The sequence below is a fragment of the Danio aesculapii genome, chromosome 19, assembly GCF_903798145.1.
Source record: "Danio aesculapii chromosome 19, fDanAes4.1, whole genome shotgun sequence".
Taxonomy (NCBI): Eukaryota; Metazoa; Chordata; class Actinopteri; order Cypriniformes; family Danionidae; genus Danio; species Danio aesculapii.
This window is the reverse complement of record NC_079453.1, coordinates 32402153-32425269: the sequence shown is the minus strand read 5'-3', so window position 1 is coordinate 32425269 and position 23117 is coordinate 32402153. Positions and strand designations below refer to the sequence as shown.

General features: G+C 32.7%; 1 protein-coding gene across 1 annotated transcript; it reads right to left on the bottom strand.

Moving 5' to 3' along the window:
• Positions 1-6225: 6225 nt before the first annotated feature.
• On the bottom strand, positions 6226-22329 carry meox2b (mesenchyme homeobox 2b). Its single transcript, XM_056479698.1, has 3 exons — positions 21558-22329; positions 16832-17004; positions 6226-8353 (listed from the first exon to the last, which is right to left on the bottom strand). The coding sequence occupies exons 1-3, from the start codon at positions 22030-22032 to the stop codon at positions 8132-8134; spliced, it is 870 nt and encodes a 289-aa protein (XP_056335673.1). The 5' UTR covers positions 22033-22329; the 3' UTR covers positions 6226-8131.
• Between the last annotated feature and the right edge of the window lie 788 nt (positions 22330-23117).

Here is a 23117-nt window from a genome sequence, read left to right as displayed (position 1 = left end):
TATGAGTAGTAGTAGCAGTAGTAGTATTTATTTATTTATTTTCAATTATTAATCTATCTTTAGAACGATGTAAGCAATTCCAAGAAGACTCATAATTTTTCTCAGACTTTTTAAAAATATGTAATTCAATAAAGTTTTAGATGTTTTAAATTTAAATACAAACATCTAAACTAAGAATTATGAGAAAAACATTAATTCTGAATGGCAAGAAATAAACTAAATGATGACGTTGTGTGAAAAATAACAAACAAACAATCAAGCAAAAATACCTGAAAAATATTACAAAACTTTTTTTGTTTTATAATTTTTTAAAATAGATTTTTACAAATTTTTAAAAATTCAAACCCAGAGCACTTGTACATTTTTTATGTGACTCTAATTTAAAAGTTGTTTCTAATTACCTAAATAAACATGCACAAGTTGTCGACTTTTCACAGATGGCCCTTTTTTAATGTGTCCCAGATGCATTGTGACCTGGCCTTGACCCAAACGCTTTGCAGAAACTGACAAATTCGGAGCAGCCATATCCGTACTCATTTAAATCTCTAGACATGTCTTTCACCAAGTCAGAGAACAGCAGTCTCTATAAAAATGCCAGCGTTTCATTACCTGCGCAACCACTGCTTTTGTTTCCTTGATGAAAGACGTTCAGCCATCAGAAGGAAAATAACAACAGGCACACAGTGAACATCATCCATCAACACCTACGGTTGCGCTGAAAATGAACCTAAATCACTTTTTTGCAAGGAGGCTGAGCAGACACTGAGAGCCGGTGTGGAAAACTCTTCAGTTTGGCCCTGTTTTTCTTGGCATGGCATGGAGAAATGACAACATTACCCTTCCTGCTAAAGGAAAGTTGTTCCCTGTGGGGTCAAGGTAAAGGGTTCATTCAGGATCAAACCTGAGGTATTCCAAAACAACATGCTTTTATTTTTGTTTTTGTGAAAAAGAGAGAAAATGCGACATACACATTGGCTGAAAAGTTTCTAGATGATCAGGAGAACAATATAAACCTGCTTATGTTCTTGAATAAGTAAAAGAATTAGGATTGTTTTTTGTGAATACAAACCAGCTTGATCTCATGAGGAAACATAACTATTTTATTTTTTGCCATTTTAGTTCGTGCCATTTAAATTACAGCTGGGGTGCCGAAAAAACCTGTTAAATCACAGCCATTAAATTACAGAAATATCCTTATTTAAATAAAAATTTCTGGTAAATTTCTGTAATTTAATGTCTGTTATTTTACGGTAAATTTCTGTAATTTAATGTCTGTTATTTTACGGTAAATTTCTGTAATTTAGCAGCCGTTATTTTTGAAAAAAAAAATTCCGACATCCCTGCTGCTGAAAAAAAACATAAAATTCTGAATTTTTTTTACAGTGTACAGATTAGTACAAGTTCAGTAGTACAAAAATGTGCGGTTTTTGAAACGGAGGCGTGGCACCAAACCTCACCCCTAAACCCAACCGTCATTTGGGGATGAGTAAATCGTATTTAATTGCACGAATGATTTCCTTAAATTAAAATTTCTGGTAATATTCTGTAATTTAACGTCTGTTATTTTACAGTACATTTCTGTAATTTAGTGGCCGTTATTTTACGTTTTTTCTACAACACCCCAGCTGCCAAAAACCCCCCATAAAATTACGGATTGTTTTACAGTTAGTTTAAGTTTAAGTTTAAGTTTAGTAGTACGAAAATGTGGGTTTTTTGAAAAGGAGGCATGACACCCCACCCATAAACCTAACATTATTCTAGGATGAGCAAATTGTACTAAATTGTATGAATGATTTCCTTACATTTAAATTTCTGGTACATTTCTGTAATTTAACGTGTTATTTTACAGTAAATTTCTGTAATTTAACATGTTATTTTACAGTAAATTTCTGTAATTTAACATGTTATTTTACAGTAAATTTCTGTAATTTAACGACCGTTATTTTACTCTTTTTTTCCGGCACCCCTACTGTAAAATGACAGATTTTTTTTACAGTGTGCAAATTAGCTCTGTTCTCTCTTCTGATGTTGAAAATTCATCAGTGAAATTTTAGTAGTTAGACACTAAATATTGTATAAAGAAATAATATACAGTATATCGAATTATTCTGTTTACTGAACTGTTTACTGTCAAGCTATTTAAAACGTAACAGCAAAATTTGTTGGATGAAAGATGAAGGTCCCATAATGTAATTCAAAAGCTTAAATAAATAAAAAAAATGTGAATGATAAAATACAGAGAACTGTTCATTTATGGGGGTTTTTTTACAGTGTGTATTAATTTCTTCAAATGTATGACAAAGACAAAAGATATTTTAAATTACCAATCAGCTCAGATTCCCATTGACCACCATAATTCTCAATTAATGTAATACAGGGGTGTCCAATCCTGTTCTTGGAGATCTACCTTCCCACATAGTTCTGCTGCAACCTTAATCAAACACACCTGTCCTTAATTATCAATTTTATCAAGTGCTCCTTCAGAATCTACTTAGTTGGTTTAGTAGATCAGGGTTGGAGCTGGACTCTGCAGGAAGGTAGATATCCAGGAACAGGATGGGGCACCCCTGATCTAATAGATCATTCAATGGGAGTCAATCAGAACCAAAACAATATAAGCATGTTTCCACCATAGAAATAATGATAATGTAAATAATACAAATACCTTTTCTCTGTCAATTCTGACTTTCTCACTTTGCTGGTTTCTATATCAGAATTTTACCTTTTTTATAAAATTACGAGTTTATATTAAGTTGAGTTGAATATATCTTTCCATTTTGATTAAGTAAGATTAAATAGCAGGATATAACATAAAAAGTATATTGAAGAGTTCACGCTAGGACATACATTAATTTTAACTAATGAAACACTCGAGGTTGTCATGGACTCCCATTATATTATTTGACCATAAAATGCAAGTCAATGGGAATGTTCCACAGAAGAATAAACAAAGTGAATAACGAAAAGAGGGTGAGTAAAGGAATAACCCACACAAAATAAAAGTTCTGTGAATGAAAATGTCAACACTGACTAACCAACACATTAGGTTGCCATTGATGTCCATTCTTTTTCTGCATAAATACATTTTACAAAATATCTTTGTTAGATTCCTTTAAGGCGGCACCTAATAATAATAATAATAATAATAATAATAATAATAATAATAATAATAATAATATTAATAATAATAATAATAATAGACATTCCAGAAATAGGGTAAATATTTTAAAGAATGTTGGTAATCAAACATAGCAGATTCATATTGACTTCCATTATATTTTGGACTACACAGTGGAAGACAACAGGAATCAAAGCTGCTTCATTTACAACATTTTTCAAAATATCTTATTTCGTTTTCAACAGGAATGCCACAAGGGCCAGTGATTTCAATGGTAACAGCCCACTCAAAAATAAAAAAGACATCTTTACAATTATTTTGATACAAATATTTTCAATCTGTTTTTGGCTCCCACTGACGTCTTTTGTAAAACACACAAATGGAAGTCAATGGGAAATGAAACTTTTTAATCATCAGCATGCTTCAAAATGTCTTCACTTTTGTTCCAGAGAAGAAAAATCTATCACAAAGGTTTGGACTGACATAAAGTGGAGTAAATATTTTCAATATCCTCCTTCTTTACACATCTATTTAGAGTGGTTGTAAAGAAAGAAACATCATTTGAGCAGCAAATCAAGCAAAATCATAAGAAAGCGGTGTTTGTTTGGACAGAAAAATCATAAAAGAGTCTTCCTTGTTTACCTGTGCGAGACTGCGCTCAGCTTTGTTTGCGATCCGTGGTGTATTTTTCATACCTAAGTCATGTTTGTCCTGATTTGTGTTTATTTGCTCGTGTTTTTATTGATTTGTCTGTTTGGGAGCGCGTTTGACGGGCCACATTCATCATGTGTTGTTTAGACACGGCTGTGATCAGTGCAGCTGGATGCTTGGCAGGGTTTGAGGGGTCATAAATATATTTCCCATTCATTTCACAAAGCCACGAATTGTTTCCCCAAGGGGATCGTTCTTCGTCTCACTTTGATCACAGTATATCATACACAAACATCTAAATCGGACGGCTAATCAAAAACGTCTTCCACAGAGGGAAAATGCATGGCTCGCTTCGACCACAACTGAAAACAAATCCACTTAGCCTGGGTTTTGCCTATGTGTCAAGGGGAACGGCAAAGCCACAAATCAAACCAGTCCAAACTTCTGCAGCTATCGAATCACCAGCTGCTCTCTTATATGACCGAAGACGCTCCAGAAGTTGGCTGACAGGATAAAGCGTCAGTCCAGAAATTCAAATGCTAACTCACGTACTCTTCACAGAAACGCCAAACCATAATATTAGTCCTTCGACATGGCTTTCCATAACATTTACATCACATGATCCACTTCAGCGTTTTGGTAAGATTTACCTTATAAACAGTGGTGTAAAGTAACAAATTACTAATACTCAAACTACTGTAATTGAGTAGTTTTCCTCAGGAATTGTAATTTACTAAGTAGTTTTAAAAATGTGTACTTTTACTTTCCTTTGAGTACATTTTTAGTGCAGTGTGGTACTTTTACTCCACCACTTTCCTTCAAACTGGATTATTTTTTCTTGTCTGCGGGAATTAGAAAAATCAGTCCTGTGATTCCTGTCCAATCAATCGCTAATAGAAGGTAAATCGCATCATAATGAACTTCCTCAAGACATGGGCGATTTATAATCGCAGCAAATTGTTTGGAAGCATTAAAAGTGTCCAAGAAGATGTCCGAAATCTTTACACACATTGACCCTGAGACTGTTTAGATGCATGTCACTGATGAGAAGATGACAGATGTTTACTTTATGTCGACCACAATGGCCTTAAACACCCAGCAGACACAAGACGTCAAAGTGACGTCAGATTGACGTTGTACCCCAACGTCATTGGGACGTTGCATTTTGTTTGGAAATGAAAATCGTTTTGACGTCAAAACTGAACATCAGGCCAACGTCAATGTTCAATGCCCAACCTACAATCAACCTACAAATCTGCTCGCATCAAATTCAAAGCTCTGATGTTTGCTTACAAAGCGACCTCTGGCTTTGCTCCTTCTTATCTGCTCTCACTTCTGCAGATGTATGTGCCCTCCAGAAACTTGCGTTCTGTGAATGAACGTCGCCTCGTTGTTCTATCCCGAAGAGGGAAGAAATCACTTTCCCGAACTCTCGCATTCAATCTGCCCAGTTGGTGGAATGAACTCCCTAACTACATCAGAACAGCAGAGTCACTTGCTGTCTTCAAGAAATGACTAAAAACTCAACTGTTTAGTCTCCACTTTCCTTCCTGATCTGCAACTGCCTCCCTGGCTATACCACTAACTGTACTCTCTCTCTCTCTCTCTCAAAAAAAAAAAAAAAATATATATATATATATATTTACTAATGCTTTGCTTCTTAGACTTTACACACCTGAAACGTGTCTATAGCACTTGTTCACTGCTGCTCTTATAGTTGTGTAAATTGCTTCCTTGTCCTCATTTGTAAGTCGCTTTGGATAAAAGCGTCTGCTAAAGGACTAAATGTAAATGTAAAATGTAAACCAAATATCAACATCTAATGATTTTAAAGCTTGACAATGTGTTAACGTTACCACTATCAGATGTTGGAATTTGGTTGTCATACCTGATGAATAAATGTCAGTATTTGACATCAATATGACGTTGGTTTAAGATGTTGGCTCAAATGTTGGATTTTGGTCACTTTACAACACAACCTAAAATCAACCAAATATCAACGTCATTTGATGTCGTTATTGGACATCAAAATTGTTGTCCTTAGACGCTGGCTAGACATTGAATTTTGGTCACCTGTCATCACAACCTGAATCTAACCTAATATTAACGTCTTATGACATTGTGTGCCAGCATGGGCAATGACTAAATGCACTACAGAATGTTACGTTTACACACATCCACAAATTACATGTAAATGCATCAGCTTTTTACAGCGTAATACTCACTACTCTTGAGTACTTTTGAAAGGTCTACTTTTTACTCACACTTTAGTAATATTTACAACAGATACTTTTACACTTTTGCACTGCATTTTCAGGCAAGTAATGATACTTTTACTTGAGTAGGATTTTTCAGTACTGAATATAAAAGTTTCTTTTTTAATTTTTTTTATTAAATGAATTATTTTTGTGAATTAAGAAATTTAATCCAGAAAGTCATTAAAATGTCATGAAAACTTTTGTTTATTTACAAGGTAAATAGAAGACATGAACTATATTGTAAACTTCATCTGAAAAAAAGCAACTTGAACTTGGGGTTCTTAAATACAGTTGAAGGCAAAATGATTAGCCCTCCTGTGAAATGTTCTACAGTAAGTGCTGTTTAACAGAGCAAAAAACAGTTTACATTTTTTTCTTCTGGAGAAAGTCTTATTTCTTTTATAGTTTGGCTGGAATAAAGGCAGTTTTAAAAGTTTTAAAAACAATTTTGTAGGTCACTATTATGAGCCTCAACTAAAAAAATGGTATTTCTGGGGGGATTAGCTACACAGTAAACCGCTTTTGTCCAATGACTTACCTAATAAACCTAACTTACCTAGTTAACCTAATTAACCTTTAAGCTTTTAAACTGCACTTTAAGCTGAATATTAATAACTAGTGAAATATTATGTATTGTCATGCTAAAGACAAAGAAATTAATTCATAATTTCTTTCTTTCAGCTTAGTCTCTGATTATCAGAGGTCACCACAGAGGAATGAACCGCCAACTATTTCTGCATATGTTTTATGCAGCGGATGCCCTTCCAACCGCAACCCAGCACTGGGAAACACCCTACACTCTCCCATTCACACACACACACACTAATACACTACGGCCAATTTAGTTCATCCAATTCACCTATAGTGCATGTCTTTGGACTGTGTTTGAAATGTTCTCTCCATCAAACAGCACTCATGAAATATTATTAAACTAATTAGAATTTCACAAGAGGGCTAATAATTTTAACTTCAACTGTACGCTACAATTCAAGAGTCTGGGGTCAGTGTATTTAAGTTTAATTTTAGTTAATTGCATGTGTTTCTTCAGTATATTTGCATTCAGTTACTCAATGAAGTTAAAGACAATTATAATGTTATATATTTATTTCAAATACACGCTGTTCATCAAAAGTAAACGAAAAAAATGTTTACACAAACTTGGCAACTGTTTTCAGCACTGATAATAATAATAATAATAATAATAATAATAATAATAATAATAATAATAATAATAAATATCTCCTAATCATTTATGCTACACTATAACAAATCACTGTGAACTCCCCTTTTATAACCTTTACATATATGAAAAATAGAAAAAAAGACTATTACAATATTTCTGCATAGAAATATAGTTTTGCATCTTACTGTAAACACTTTTTTAAAATCCAACCAACCCCAAAGTTTTGAACTGTAATGTTTTCTTGTAATAACTCAGTGATCATGGAACATTATTTGCAGTCAGTAAGTAAACAAGTCTTCGGCAAGGTAAGTGAAAATATACCCATACTATATAATTTCCCCCCTACTGTCCATCTATAGTAAATTAAATCCAAATGCATCAATATTGTGGAAAACTAATAAAAAAAATGAAATCTGTGGGAGTCTAAAAATGACTCAGTAAACACAAAATATGCTGCAATTTGCAATTTGCTTTGTTTCTTTACAAACAGACCATGAAAATACTTCATCTATGCTGTCACAGGTTATGTAAAAATGTGTTTTTTGGCAATCATGGCAATATGTTTTATCAAAAAACTGTCTAAATACAGTAGCAATCAGTTAAGGAAAAACAAACAAACAACAGTGCAAAAAATCCTCTTTAAGGCACTCGTATGGAATGTTTACAACATCCAAACTTACATTTATTTACAAAGTCAATCTCAAGACTCAAACGTGTATAAAACCCAAAGTCTCTTCAAAAGTACAACCACCATTAAACCCCCTTTTAACTCGACTAATCTTCCAAATTAAGACCCTGCGAGCATCTGTTTCACAGACCAAGAACAAACCCGAAATCACTCAGACTGAAATAACCTGTGCTCGTTGTTAATGGAGAACCAACACAGCTGATTCCTGAGGAGATTGTCCAGACTTGCGGGCATCATAAATGTGCATGATCGGAGCTCTGATCGCTGTCGTGACTGTCGTCCTCATTGCTGGGAGAGCCGATAGGATGATGGAGTCCCACCATTGGGGAGAATTCAGAGGGTAAGAGAGTCCCTTTCTTTACGTTCACCAGCTCTTTCTCTCTGGCGGCGGCTCCCTGTTGACCTCCTTTCACCCGTTTCCACTTCATCCGTCTGTTCTGGAACCAGACCTTCACCTGCGTGCAGAGCAAATGATGTTAATGTAGTCACAGAAAGTGTAGCAAAAGATTAAGAAGGCAGAATTAAAATAAAACCAAATTCTAAGAAACATTAAATTAATATGTTTTCTTAATTCAGTGTAATGCATTGCGTTTCTTAGGTGGTGGGGGGTTACTTTTTACCAATTTTACCATAAACATACAGACTAAAATTTTACAGTTTTAGAGTTTATATTATATGTCAGGTATGTTTAGAGTCATATTGCACTTTGAGCTGAATACTGCTATCTTGCTAAATAACTAGTAAAATATAATGTACTGTCATCATGTCAAAGACAAAGAAAAGGAAAAATAATGCCTCGTACATTTTACCATGATTTACTGAAAACACAAACTAAAATATCATTGAGTTTAACAAGAGTTTATATCCCAAAATGTCTTGTCAGGCATATTTAGAGTCGTATGTGTGATACAGCTGAAGTCAGAATTATTAGCCCCCCTTTGAATTATTTTCTTTTTTAAATATTTGACAAATATGTTTAACAGAGCAAGGAAATTTTCACAGTGTGTCTGATAATATTTTTTCTTCTGGAGAAAGTCTTATTTGTTTTATTTCAGCTAGAATAAAAGCAGTTTTTAATTTTTTAAAAATCATTTTAAGGTTAAAATTATCAGCCCTTTTAAAGCTATATTTTTTTTAATAGTCTACAGAACAAACCATCATTATACATTAACTTGCCTAATTACCCTAACCTGCCTAGTTAACCTAATTAACCTAGTTAAGCCTTTAAATGTCACTTGTATAGAATAAAATTCTATACAATATTGTATAGCTATTGTATACTATATTGTATAGCTGTATAAAAGTGTCTTGAAAAATATCTAGTAAAATATTTTGTTACTGTGGCGACCCCAGATTAATAAAGGGACTAAGCCAAAAAGAAAATGAAATGAATGAATATTTTTTACAGTCATCATGGCAAAAAATAAAACAAATCAGTTATTAGAAATGAGTTATTAAAAGTATTATGTTTAGAAATGTGTTGAAATAATCTTCTCTCCGTTAAACAGAAATGGGGGTGGGGGGGGGGGACGAATTCACTGACATTGTATGATTTTAAATCTTTATACTTGACACTATCTGCTATCCTAGATTTTACTTTTTTATCAGTAGCTTGTTTGCAATTATTTATTATATAATACAATATGATCACATTTTTTAAAATGTTATATATATTTAAAAAGTACAGGTCAGAATAAGTGTGTATAATTGTGTATAATATAATTGTTACATAATTTTCCTGTTACACTGAATGAAAATGTAATGTTATTTCTAGCAAATTTAGATATTTTCCACATTTGTTACATTAAAATTGACACTTTATTGGCATTTAATCCGTTTTGTTTACATAGCTTTAGTTTTTGCTATTTTAGTTTTAGCGTTTAACAAATAGCAAATAGAACTTAAATTCAATTAAATAATTCAACTAAAGAAAAAAATGATAATATAATTTTGCATATATTTGATTATATTTTGGCATATATTTTAATATTTATATTTTATAATCATACTTTATTTGATCATTTGTTATGTATGTCTTGCTTGTATGAGGTTCTCAGCAAACAATATGACAAATAATAAACACATAGAACTTTAATTTTTTTCAACAATATTTATCCTGCACACAAACATGTGCAAATAATAAGATGAGAATCAATGTTTGAAATACCATAAATATAATATAACAGAATTTTGCATATATTTTATGTATTTTATCATTTATATTTTATTATCATATTTGTCATATTTTATCATTTAATGTGTATTTATTGCTTAAGGTTAACAGTAAACAGTATGACAGACATAACGAGCTCCTGTATCAAAAAATGAACATTTATTTTGATTTTAACTTGAAAATATACTAGATAACTATACTAGATTCTTCATATTTTAAGCTAAAATGCATTATTAATGCAATTTTGTTGAAGCCACATACATTTTGTGAGCTGAAATTCTTTAAATTGCATTTGAGTAAAGTCTATCATCTGTGGCCAATCAAATTCAAAATTCACACTCAACTAAAATATATACAGTAAGTAAATTATTATAATCTGAATCCCTGTATTATAGTATCTAACGCTTGTAAAAGCAGGTAAAATGATGTGCAATCTAATTCAACAGAAACTAATGAATCAAAAAGTGTTTAAAATGTTTGGCAATGCTGTTATTCAGTAGTCAATTACACACAATGTTTACATGACTTGAGTATCTAAGCAACGCAGGCGTCCAAGATCTGCATCAGGGAAACTCAATGCCACTTTGTGCGACCGCATGTTAGGGTGTGTGTTATGGCACTTTCCAGAAAGACTTGTTTTGGCACACAGACCCCACTCTAAAACCACCATCGTGCCCCTCTGTATCTTCATATGTGCGCATGTGTATCAGATTGGATGAGTGACAGATTTAAAGCTTTCTGCCAACACAGCACTCAGATCCCACACATACAGACCACATACATAAACCAAGTAAAACACCTCATTTCAGATCTGCTTTTAATCTTTAAGCTTCCCCATATGGTACTTTTTTTTATCCTGGCTAAAATATATGCTAAATACATTTTGTAACTGCAAGGCTCAATGAACTCAAAGACTTTTGGTGCTTGTTCAAACTACTTATTTAAAATGAGTTGAAACAACGCAATTCTTAAGTTTTTTTGGCGGGTCAGCTTAATTGTTTTATGCTCATTCTATTTAAATTTATAATGACAATTAATCAATTTGTGTCAATTGTGTGAGAAAATAAAAATATAGGATATAGGATATAAGAAAAATATATTAATTTCAGCTTATATATACACCCAAAACCTTTTGAAATGTTTTCCAGGGTCAAGAAAACAATGTGGATGGAGATCTAAAGTATTAATTTAAAATAAAACATGATCTAAAAGAATTCCAGTCTAAAATAGTTTGAGGTAAGAGAAATATATAATATACAATAATATAGAAATTATGTACGGATTTTAAAATACAGCTGATTTTTGTCTGTTAAAAATTACCTTTCCTCATTTTTTATTTTTATTTTTGCTTTAAATATTTTGGACAACAAATACGATTTCCTTCAAATGTATTTTCTTCAAAATATTTAGGATTAAATATATATTATTGAATACATATTAAAAAAGACATGGCCATAAATGTTTGTTTGGGTTTTTTTTTTTTTTTGTAGAAAATATATACTGTACAGTGCTCAGCATAATTGAGTATTCCCCATTTTGAAAATTGATATTTTTATCCATTTCTCAGTGAATATAGGCAATGTATTTTTGTGCATTTAAACAAAAAGGATTTATAAAACAAATATATTTATTAAAATAATATTTTAGTCACCAAACATATTTAGAAATTGAAAGATAATACAATTAAATTCAAGCAAAATATTGCAAAAATAAATTACAACCTACAAAATATCAACTGAATTTTTTTTTCTTTTTTTTTGTTTTGTTCTCTTGATGTTTCCTCTTTTTAAAATTTGTATTAAACATTTTTCTATAACTTGACAATTTGGCTGTAATAGTTTTTGGACTGTTATCATAAGTTATTTTTGTCAGATAAGCTTCAGATTTGGCTTAAGTACTGACTAAACTAATGTATTTGCACAAATATAATATTGTATGACTTCCTATTACAGGGTTTCTGCAAGTTTCAGCAAGTTAAATTTAAGACTTTTTAAGACATTTTAAGACCATTATGAAACAGCCCAGATGGATTAGATTTTTATTTGACCTATCCAAAAAATATATAATAAATATAATATATATTAAAAATGTAATACATTTATAAACACAATAATTAATTAACAACAAAAAATAAATATTTAAGATATTTCTTAGCAAAATATTTTAAATATTGTGTAAAAACAAGCAAGCTCTACTAAAAAAAAAAAGAAATGTTTTATGTTTAAAAACTATAGCAAACTAAATGTAAGCACAACAATCTGTCAAGGTCGATGTCCACAGCAGTAAATACATGGAGCACTTTTAAACAAATGGTATTGTAAGGAAAATGTTTAAACTATTATGATAAATAGAGTTAAAATGTACCTTTTTAAATAAAAAGTTTAACGTTTTATTGAGATGGATTGTTGGTGATTGTATGAGTTTGCCAGATAGGGTAGCTATACACGAACAAAGGAAAATTAAGACTTGTTTAAAAAAGATTTAAGACCTACAACACAATGTTTCAGTAAATGTAACACTTTTAAGGTCTAAATTTTTAATTTTGGGATTTAAGACGTTAAGACTTTTTAAGACCCCCGCAAGCCCTGTATTAAAAATCTGAACTTAAAAGATAGATTTGTGAGGGATGTATGATGATATGCTGAGCACTTTTTTTAAACATAGTTTAGCAAATATAACATTTTTGGCTGTTATTTGTATTGTTTGAAAAGTATTTGAAAGTATAAATACAGTTTTACTGTATGGGAAAAGTAACCGCAGATCAGTGTTATTCTTTTCCGGAGCAGATTTCTGGGAAGTTTGAAGATGATTGGCTCCAGCATTGGCTCGCTGGTCTATTTCCACCTGGTCAGTAATGTGCTGATGTGAAGCTCCTGGTGACCTGCTGGCCCTCGTTCCAGATCCTGACTTGACACTCTGGTCGGCTCTGGGATGATCGAGCTGCTGCCTAAAACGGGCTGATGGGATGTGGAGCGAGCGGCGGCGCCTGACAGTTATATTTATATTATATTTCAAGCCTGATGGGGTTATTTTAGGAAGCGCAGCGCAGGTATTTTAGACTGAGCTCCTAAATGAGTCAGCAGATTTCCTTACATGACAACATTTTTTTTTTGATTGAGCGGTGAGAAATGACTTCTGTTCAGCTGATTGGAGAAATGGCGGGAGTGAAATGAGTCTTGTAAGCATCAAATGCTTTCTCATAGATTTTAAAAGAGCAGCTTATATGTTCAAAATCACTTTTGAAAAAGTAAAATATTGGTGAAATAACATTATCATTATTCAGTCATACAGATACATTTATTGGTCATAAGTAGGCTCACATGGAATCTGTGTACGTAGAATTCCGCAGATTTTTAGCCCATCATTATTTCCGTTTATTTACTTGTGTAAATGTATATTTATTCAGTTTTTAAATGAAGTACAGTAATATTATTGACTAATATGAAAATATTAATGTGATTTATTTACAATACAGTTTGTAAGTAATATTTTCTGTCTTTTAGTAGAGATATTATATGAGAGACTTGCTTTGTTTACCAAGTGAATGTAATTGGATTTGCATTGTAAACATTAAATAAAAATTAAGAAGGTATTATTTTTATTTAATTTATCAAGTTATGATACTCCCAAAATCATTCCGCATAAATCCGCAGATTTTCATCAATACTCTGCACAGAATTAGCAGAAAATGTCAGCAGATTATATCTGGCCCCAGTCATAAGGTTTCATTAGTTAATATTACTTAATGTTAGTTAAAGAACGAACAAACTATGTAGAGTATTTATTAAGGATAGTTAAACATTTACTAATGGATTGTTCAAATTAAAATTTATGCTTGTTTATTTTAGCTAATACACTGTTTATTAATATGAGCTAACCATGAACAACTTTAATAACATTAACTAATGTAAACAAAGATAAATACATATTGTAATAAATGTATGGTTCTTGTTAGTAAATACATTAACTAACATTAACTAATACAACCTTATTATCATAAAGTGTTACCAATTTATTTAACAATAAACAACTAATTAATGCTGACAAAATCGATGCTTATTAAATATACTGTAAAAAAGTTTAATATAACAATTTTCCCCCCATAGATTAGAATGTCTCTCTTAATTTTTGGGGGCGAGAATAAAAATATGACATATTTAATGAAATGTGTATATTTAGAACTAAAAAAATCATGTGACAAAATATTAAAAGACTTCATTTAATCATCCAAGTGCATGTGTCATGAAGCAGTTTTTAATTACTGAAATTACAAGAGAAATTCAGTACGATCACAATTTATTTTATGCATTTTAAAAAGCACAGGTCAGAATAAATACGTAGTTTAATTTTTACATGAATATGTTACATTTTCACTCATTTTACTCGTGTTTTGACATTTAATTTCCACAAACATTATTTGAAGCATTATTATAGGCATTATTTGCATTTAATAAGCTTTTTTATATATAAAAATCAGATTTGTAAACCTATCTTCAAAAGGGAAGTTTTTCATACTTTAAGATCTAAGTTCAACCCACATCCACAGATTTATTGGATTTGAGTCTTTGGATAGGAAGCATTTGTGTGGAGGAGTATACAAAGGAGAAATGGGAATGAAACACAAAAATGCAAATCCTATGTGAGTTGAACATGCAGTAGGGATTGATTTTAGGTCAGGACTCAGCTGGAATGATCTTAAACTCTGGAATGGGTGTGTGGGATCTGTGGGCCACTTTGAAGAAAGCATTTGTATTGTGAACTCCAACATGGTCTAGTTTTAAACATTTTTAAGGAGTAAAAGGCAAGAATGGGTGTCGTTTTTACACTGGTTAGTTCTTAAAGATACTAGATATATTTTTGAAATCCTTAAAAAGAAATCTGCTACACGAAAGGTTGAATAATGGTGGAAAGTTAACTTTTTATTTCTATAAGGGTTAAGGATTAGACATCCCATTTTGGTGTCTGCATTAAATTAAATTGAGTGATTTTTTTTATATCCAAAGAGAGAATATTAAAAGCAAGTAAATAGTCTGATTTTACTTGCTTTTAATGGTAACATTTAATTTTATTTGATGTGAAAATACAATGTAAACAAATACTCTGTACTCTGATCTGTATTTATTAAAATATAAAAAAAGAGTAGATAATTATGCTAAATGCTATGTTTTGAATGAGTAAAAACCTCCTTAATGAAAAATAGGTTGTTTGAAGGACAGTATAAAGATGCAAAATGAGTCATAATTAGTATTTTTAGACTGCATTGTGCTGATTAATAGATTGTTTTGATATTTCATGATATGATTCTTTTTTCAAATATGCCAAACAAGATGTGTTGGTACTATTTTTTATAATGAATGGCATTTTAGTTGAGATCTTCTGTAAAAAAAAAAACGTTAATATAATTAAATTAAATGAAAGATATATATTTTTTTCTTTTAAAGAGAAAAGTTACAATAGACATACAATTTAACTTGACATAATCAAATCTTTTTACAGTAAATCCAAAAGATTGAAAAACAAACTAGTCTTGTCAACATGAACTCCATGCCAAATGTTATACAAAATACTGCAATAATTAGTATTTAAACATTTTTTTTTAACCATAGATTTACATTACAAGAATAATTTTGGGGCGGCACTAAGAAACAGAACTTTCCCAAGTTCACTTCCCACTTCCTCCTCTGTATGCATTTTACTATTTTGAAAGGTTTATTTCATTGCAGTTAACTGGCAGATGGGAAAATCTGATGCATCTGAATTAAATGTCCACAATAAAAAAGAACATATGAGGACATTACTGCTCAAGGAATTTCTCAGTCCTGTTGTCCCTCTTTCTCCCCATCACTTCCCCTCTCTTTTAATAAAACCCATTAAAATAATGATAAAAAATCTATTAAATCCACACATTACAATGAGTGTTTGTTTATGTTTACATGCATTAATAAATGTATGCAGAAGTCTGGACCCTGAGGTTTAACACCTGGGTTTACTATCAATGTTTTCACACTTCAACATTTTTATAAACGTGAATCCATCCCACAAGCCTAACTAAAGGCTTTATATCTCAGCACAAGGTTCTATGTAAAAACCTATCACACATTTTGGATGTAAAACTTACAAGAGCTCATGCTAATAAAAATCAGCAACTAAGAACATATTTAATTTGTTGAGAATTATTACACTTTAGAAATTATATGATCAATAAGTCATCAATTTTCATCAAAAAGTAAAAGGGATAGTTCACACAAAACTAAATATTCTGAAATGATTTACTCACCATTCACTTGACACACACTTGTTTTTTTCTGTTTTACACAGAAGAAGATATTTTGAAGAATTTTGGAAACCTGTAGCCACTGACTTCCATAGTACTTGGGTGAAGTTTTTAAACATTTTTCGAAATATCTTCTTTTGTGAAAACAGAAAAAAAAGGATTGGAACCACTTGAGGGTGAGTAAATAATATGTAAAAAAAATTTTTTGGGTGATTTATGCCTTTGATCATATTTAAACTTAATGTTTTATGTCATATGAGCTGTTATAAGTCAGGTTAATTTAAGTTAAAATGATGTGTAAGGTTAATTTGATTCAACTTAATTTAACACATTTTTACAGAGTAACATAAAGCATTGTGTTTATCACTTTGCACGACTTAATCACTTCAAGTTGAGTCAGCCTTTTTTTTTCCTTTTAGATTTTTAAAGCCATTGGAAGTGCCAGTGTTATGTCTCCAGATAACATGCGAAAGCAGCTCAACGTACTTGTCTCTCTGTGAGGTCAAGGTTGACAGCGATTTCGTAACGTCTAAGCCGTGTCAGATAGTTGTGGTGAGCGAATTCTGACTCCAGCTCTCGGATCTGTTCCTTGGTGAACGCCGTGCGCTCCTTCCTAGGTTTACTGCTCACGTCTGACTTATAGCTCCCATCCTGGGAATCTGAAATGAAAAACAGATCACTTTCCAGCCGCTGTAAATGCAAAGAAAAAGAAGGGGGGAAAAGGGAAAGCAAAAAAAAGGGTGAAAAAATAAGATGGTGTGATAAACTGCAGGGCTCTGAAATAAAATAAACGAACAAAAATAAAAATGAAAGCGGAACAATTTGGCCTGCCAATCAGGCTTTATTAAGGCGATATGGTGGTGGGGTTTTTAGCAAGCAGAGACGAAGCCAGAAAACCCAGCACATGCTCTCCAATCTGGCCTGAATCAACAGGCCTTCGTTCACACTCTCCAGCAATCAGATCAATTTACCCTTCGATTTCCACACACGGCTCCTTTAACAGCATACATTAAAGGAACATTTCTGATTGGTCCAAAAATTGTTAACTTCAACCCTCACCGTAACAATGATGACTTAAACTTGTTACTTCATTTATTATAGTTACAGAAATAATTATGATATGCCATATTATGAGGTAAAACTAAATTCAGCAAAAATAGGAACCCGTTTTTTTCTACAATACATTACAGTTAAAAGTACAATATGAAATTATTGTGTATCTTTACTACTGTGGTAAAAGTTAGAAACAGCTTATAACATTACAATATGTTATGAAGTTATGATGAGTCTTTATAATTGAGGTTTTTAAAAAATGCACTAATTGGAACATATTGATTGAAGTTTGTTACATAGTATATTACAGTTAAAGTAATAGCAGTTGTAGCAGTACATAAAGTTACAGCAATATATAGTTATGGTGTGTATTATAAAAAATTGTCTTTCAAAAATAGGATTGTGGTTGATTGAAGCTTGTTATACAGTATATTAAGGTTAAATCAATATAGCAGTTATAGCAGTTATAGCAGTACATAAAGTTACAGCAATACATAAAGTTGTAATGTCTTTAGTAGTATTAATGCAAGTAATCTGCAAAATCAGGAGAGGATTTTAAAGACTAATTTTAAATGAAAAACAAAGAAAATGATACTGCCTGACCAGTTGTTTTTTACAGTTTTATCAGTAATAGAGAAATTGAGTTTAGGAGAGTAAAGTATGTTCAGTTGGAGTCAGAATTATTAAACCCCTGAATTATTAGCCCCCAACCCCCCCCCCCCCAACACATTTCTAAACATAATAGCTTTAATAACACATTTTTAATAACTGATTTATTTTATCTTCGCCATGATGACAGTAAATAATATTTTACTAGATATTTTTCAAGACACTTCTATACAGCTTAAAGTGACATTTAAAGACTTAACTAGGTTAATGAGGTTAAGGCAGGTTAGGGTAATTAGGCAAGTTTTTGTATAGCGATGGTTTGTTCTGTAGACTATTGAGAAAAAAATATATGGCTTAAAGGGGCAAATAATTTTGACCTTAAAATAGTTTTAAAAAAATTAAAACTGCTTTTATTATAGCCAAAATAAAACAAATAAGATTTTCTCTAGAAGAAAAAAATCTTATCATACATACTGTGAAAATTTCCTTGCTCTGTTAAACATAATTTGGGAAATATTTAAAAAAGAAAAAACTATTCAAAGGGGGTTTCATAATTCTGATTTCAACTGTAAAATCTAGAGCAAATAATTTATTTGGTATTTATTTTATTAAACAAAATTATGTTAAAGCATTTGCTGTTAAAACAACAACAACAAATTATTTAAAAAAAAACACCCAAATCATTTGATTTTATTCCAACAAATCTAAATTCAATGAATCAATCAAGAAGAAATAAATAGAAATATTTCTGCTTCAAATTTTTCAAATCAAATGAACGTTTCTAGTTATCTCAATTTACATCAATCAAACTGACTCAAAATATTAAGTTAAACTTTGTATAACTTAAAAAACTAGTTGAAACCTGATTAACTTATTAAAATAAGTAAATATATTTTAAAAATAAAATGGTCATCATCTGTAATAGTTTCCAATAAATATCTTTTGGCTTTCCTTTCAGCAGACGCGTGTGATTTAGATATCAAATTTTTGGCTCCTTCAGAAACACAACTGCTCTAGAAATCCAAGTCTTTTACAGTACACAAGATTATGAGCCTTGAAAGTCATATTTCAATCCGACATCACTTTTCGGAATAATAATCAAAGATCTGTTAGGCCTATTGCTGCTACATCTCGACACGTGACACCACTCTAAATGGAAACCACACTGCTTTTGATAACTGCCAACAGACTGGAGGAAATTGGATTTGGTATAAAGGCACAGCAACATCCAACAGGAGCCTTCTGGAAACTTCAACAACCATTGGGCATATCCATTAGTATGCCATCATGTAATAAATTACAGACACCTAGATGAAAAAACTACATCCAGGACTTGACTCTGACGTACAGTAGAAGCTGGAGTAATTTACTTCAACTACAGTATAAAGATGGCAAAAATTACTAATTAGCTCAGAATCTATTGCCTTTAAACACAGCAACACATTTTTTTCTATGGCAAAATCTTGGTGTTCATGCTAAATGACTCCAATATTTCAGCAACAGGTTTATTATTAATATAGATCTATCAATTATATCAATATTAAGTTACATAGATCACCAGGTGTGACTTCTTTCTATTGTTCTTGAAATTTAAGGGTCACAATTAAATAGAAAGTCTCCAGCTGCAGTTCTGACTGTTTTCTCCAGCCGTAAATGCTGTGTGTGTGTGTGTGTGTGTATCAAAAGCGCAGCTGCGGGCAGTGTGAGCGTTTAACAGCGACTTTCACCTGTGCTCTATTATAGACCTGAGGGTAAATGCCAGACTGACTTACACCTCTGAGACTGATGAGAGAATGAAACAAGGCCGCCTCGGCACACCAGACCCAGCCATTAAAACACCACTGCGCCTCATCCCGCACAGACAGAACTCTCTTTTCTTTTTGGCTAAATTTAATATTTCTAATTCAAGAAACATTATCTATATATAAATAATAATAAAAAATAAAAAAAATGAACTGAGAAAACTGCTACAATTCAATTCATTTTAAAGGTTGCACGCTCTGCTGCATAGTAAATGTGCGGAACAGTTTGTGTGTGTGTGTGTAAATATGATCTTAATGTCAGATATGTAAAATGAATTACAGTTTTATTTCATACATGCTGACTTTCTCTTTAACTACTTTAAATGTGACTTAAAAACTACTCAATTCTCTGGTTCTCTACTTATTGTGAGTTTAATATTCTCTTAGTTTTTTCAGTTTTTATTTAGTACGAAGCAAAAACAAATCTATTTACTCTATTGACCTTTTTTGCTTAACTGCACTGAAAAAAATGACTCAAAGATGATTCCTTGGATTTACTAAATTTTTTAAGTTAAGTGGCTGTAAACTATATATTTTGGCTGAATTTTAACAAATGAATTAGGTGGAAAACTGCTAAATTTAATTTGTTTTGCTTAAATTCAGCACAAATAAATAGTTTGCAACAATTTTGCAGACATCGTTCTTCAGTGTGTCTAGATACTATACAAATTATAAAAATATATATATTTATAATTTATTCAAATTTAAATTCTTGAAAGTAGAAAGTAAATTCTTTAATCCATTACAATTCATTTAAATAATGCAAAATAAATTTCAGAATCTAAAGAATCTAAACTTTAAAATCTTTGTAAATGTTGCAAAATAAACATAATTTTTAAATGCTTCTATGTTGTATTAAACATATCATTTTGCATATGGATATATATATATATATATATATATATATATATATATATATATATATATATATATATATATATATATATATATATATATATATATAGTTGAAGTCAGACTTATTAGCCCCCTTTGATATTTTTTGTTCTTTTAAATATTTGCCAAATGATGTTTAACAGAGCGAAGACATTTTCACAGTATGTCTAATAATATTTTTTCTTCAGGAGAAAGTCTTTTTTGTTTTATTTTGGCTAGAATAAAGTTTTAAATTTTTTTTACATTTTAAGGTCAAAATTATTAGCCCCTTTAAGCTATATATATTTTTTCGATAGTCTACAGAACAAACCATCGTTGTATAATAACTTGCCTAATTACCCTAACCTGCCTAGTTAATCTAATTAACCTAGTTAAGCCTTTAAATGTCACTTTAAGCTGTAAAGAAGTGTCTTGAAAAATATCTAGTCAAATATTATTTACTGTCATCATGGCGGACATAAAATAAGTCAGTTATTAGAAATTAGGGGGCTTATAATTCTGACTTCAACTGTATAATATGAATAGTGCATCCATAGTTTCCTGAGAAAAAAAAGGCACAAATGTTTGAGCCAAAACTCAATATGAATATTTTTGGTATAATAATATATACATTTGGAAATTGTTTTTAGAATCATAAATATTTGGTAAATCAATCAAATTACTCATAAACTATTTTGATCAAGTTTGATTAGAATTAAAATTCACTTCTCGAGTCATGACTCAGGCCCTAATCATAAATAATAAATGTAACAAATTTAAAAAAATGTAAAGACACAAAATATTTCACATTTATCAAACCACTTCTTTTCGTCTGATTGCAAAAGAACTTGGAGACGAGACTGTGGTCCACGTACCTGAACTGTCGCTCTTTCCTTTGCTGCTCCTTCTCTCTGGCTCAACAGGTGACATGTTCTGTCTCCCGTACTCTCCAGGCACGCATGACACCCCAGAAGGGTCACTTCCAGTGAGTGTTGGGTTACCGGCGCACATGCCCTGCGAACCCGCTCCAGTGCCGCACAGTTCTGGAGCAGCAGCGTCCGGGTGCGGCAGACAGAGCCCGTGCCGCTCGCCCTCTATAGATGGCATCTGCGGGACGTGCCACTGATGATGCTGCGGGTGGTGTGGATGCTGCGGAGCGGGGTGAACTCTATGATGAGCTCCTCCGAAACTGCTCTCCTCCCCAGTGTAGCTGCAAGGCGGTGAAGGTCCCGGGAGGTCAGGGTAGGAGATGTGATCAGAGCGGCCATGGAGGGCCTGGGTGAACGCCGGGTGCAGAGCTTGAGATGGGGCGAGCGGGTTTCGAAGGCATCCGAACAGAGAGTGATCCATGATCTACAGATCCACAGAAAACACACAGCCTCGCACCCGTGGCCGCCGTAGTCCAGGAGAAAGGAAGAGGGCGATGAAAAGCAAGGCCTCTGGTAATCCTGAGCATGCAGCCCCGTTGCCAGGCCGAAAAAGAGGGTAAACACACACACACACACCCTGCGAAAGAGGAAGCTCGGGTGACAGACGAGGGTAGAGAGAGAGAGAAAGAGAAAGAGAGAGAGATAGACAGAGCTGTCGGGGCCCGAGTGGAGACTGCGTTGCTGGAGAAGTGGAGTCGGAGCGAGGGAACGAGGGAGGGGGGGTTGAACGGCGGTGCTGGAGGAATGGATGTTATATATAGGGCGTAACATGAGAGGGAGGTTGGGTCGCTACTGACCACATGCATACAATCTTCCTCCAGAACGGCAAGGTACAATAAATCTGAGGCCAGCCAAGTAGTTCCGAGCTCACAAAAATGGAGGGGGGTGAGATATTTTGGACTCGGGCTATTCGATCTCATAGATGCTTTTTCTAAGAAATGAGGAGTTGCATAAGCAGCTAAAGAGTGAGCGTGAAGGAAGGGGTTATGGGGGTTTGAAGGGTGGGATGGAGGATGGGGTGAGGGGTCTATCTGGTGACTCAAAATCAACTGCATAGCTACATTTACATTTAGTCATTTAGTAGACGCTTTTATTTAAAGCGATATAAAATCGAAGAGGCATTCAGCAATTCAATAAGAAGAGGCAGTACACACAAGAAGTGCTAATTATACAAACGAACTGTTAGTGCTCGTTCAGGAGCCTGTTAGTGATTCGCAGTGGCAGAGCAACAAGCAACCGTTCATTTCCGACTTCCACCTATGTGAGCAACAGCGACCGTTGGTGACCAGGTGGGCATGTCGGGTGACGCGATAAAGTTGAGAATCTTTCAACTTTCTTCAACTTTTACTTCTTGAGCGACAGCCAGTAGGAGCACCAGTAGAGTACACGTGATGCTCTCTCAGAGGCTGGTTGTATTTGTGCTGTATATACATACAAAGACCTGTGTTTGCAGCAGATCACCACCCAGAGCAACAGGCAGCTACAAAGTGTCTGCTAGTGTAAATG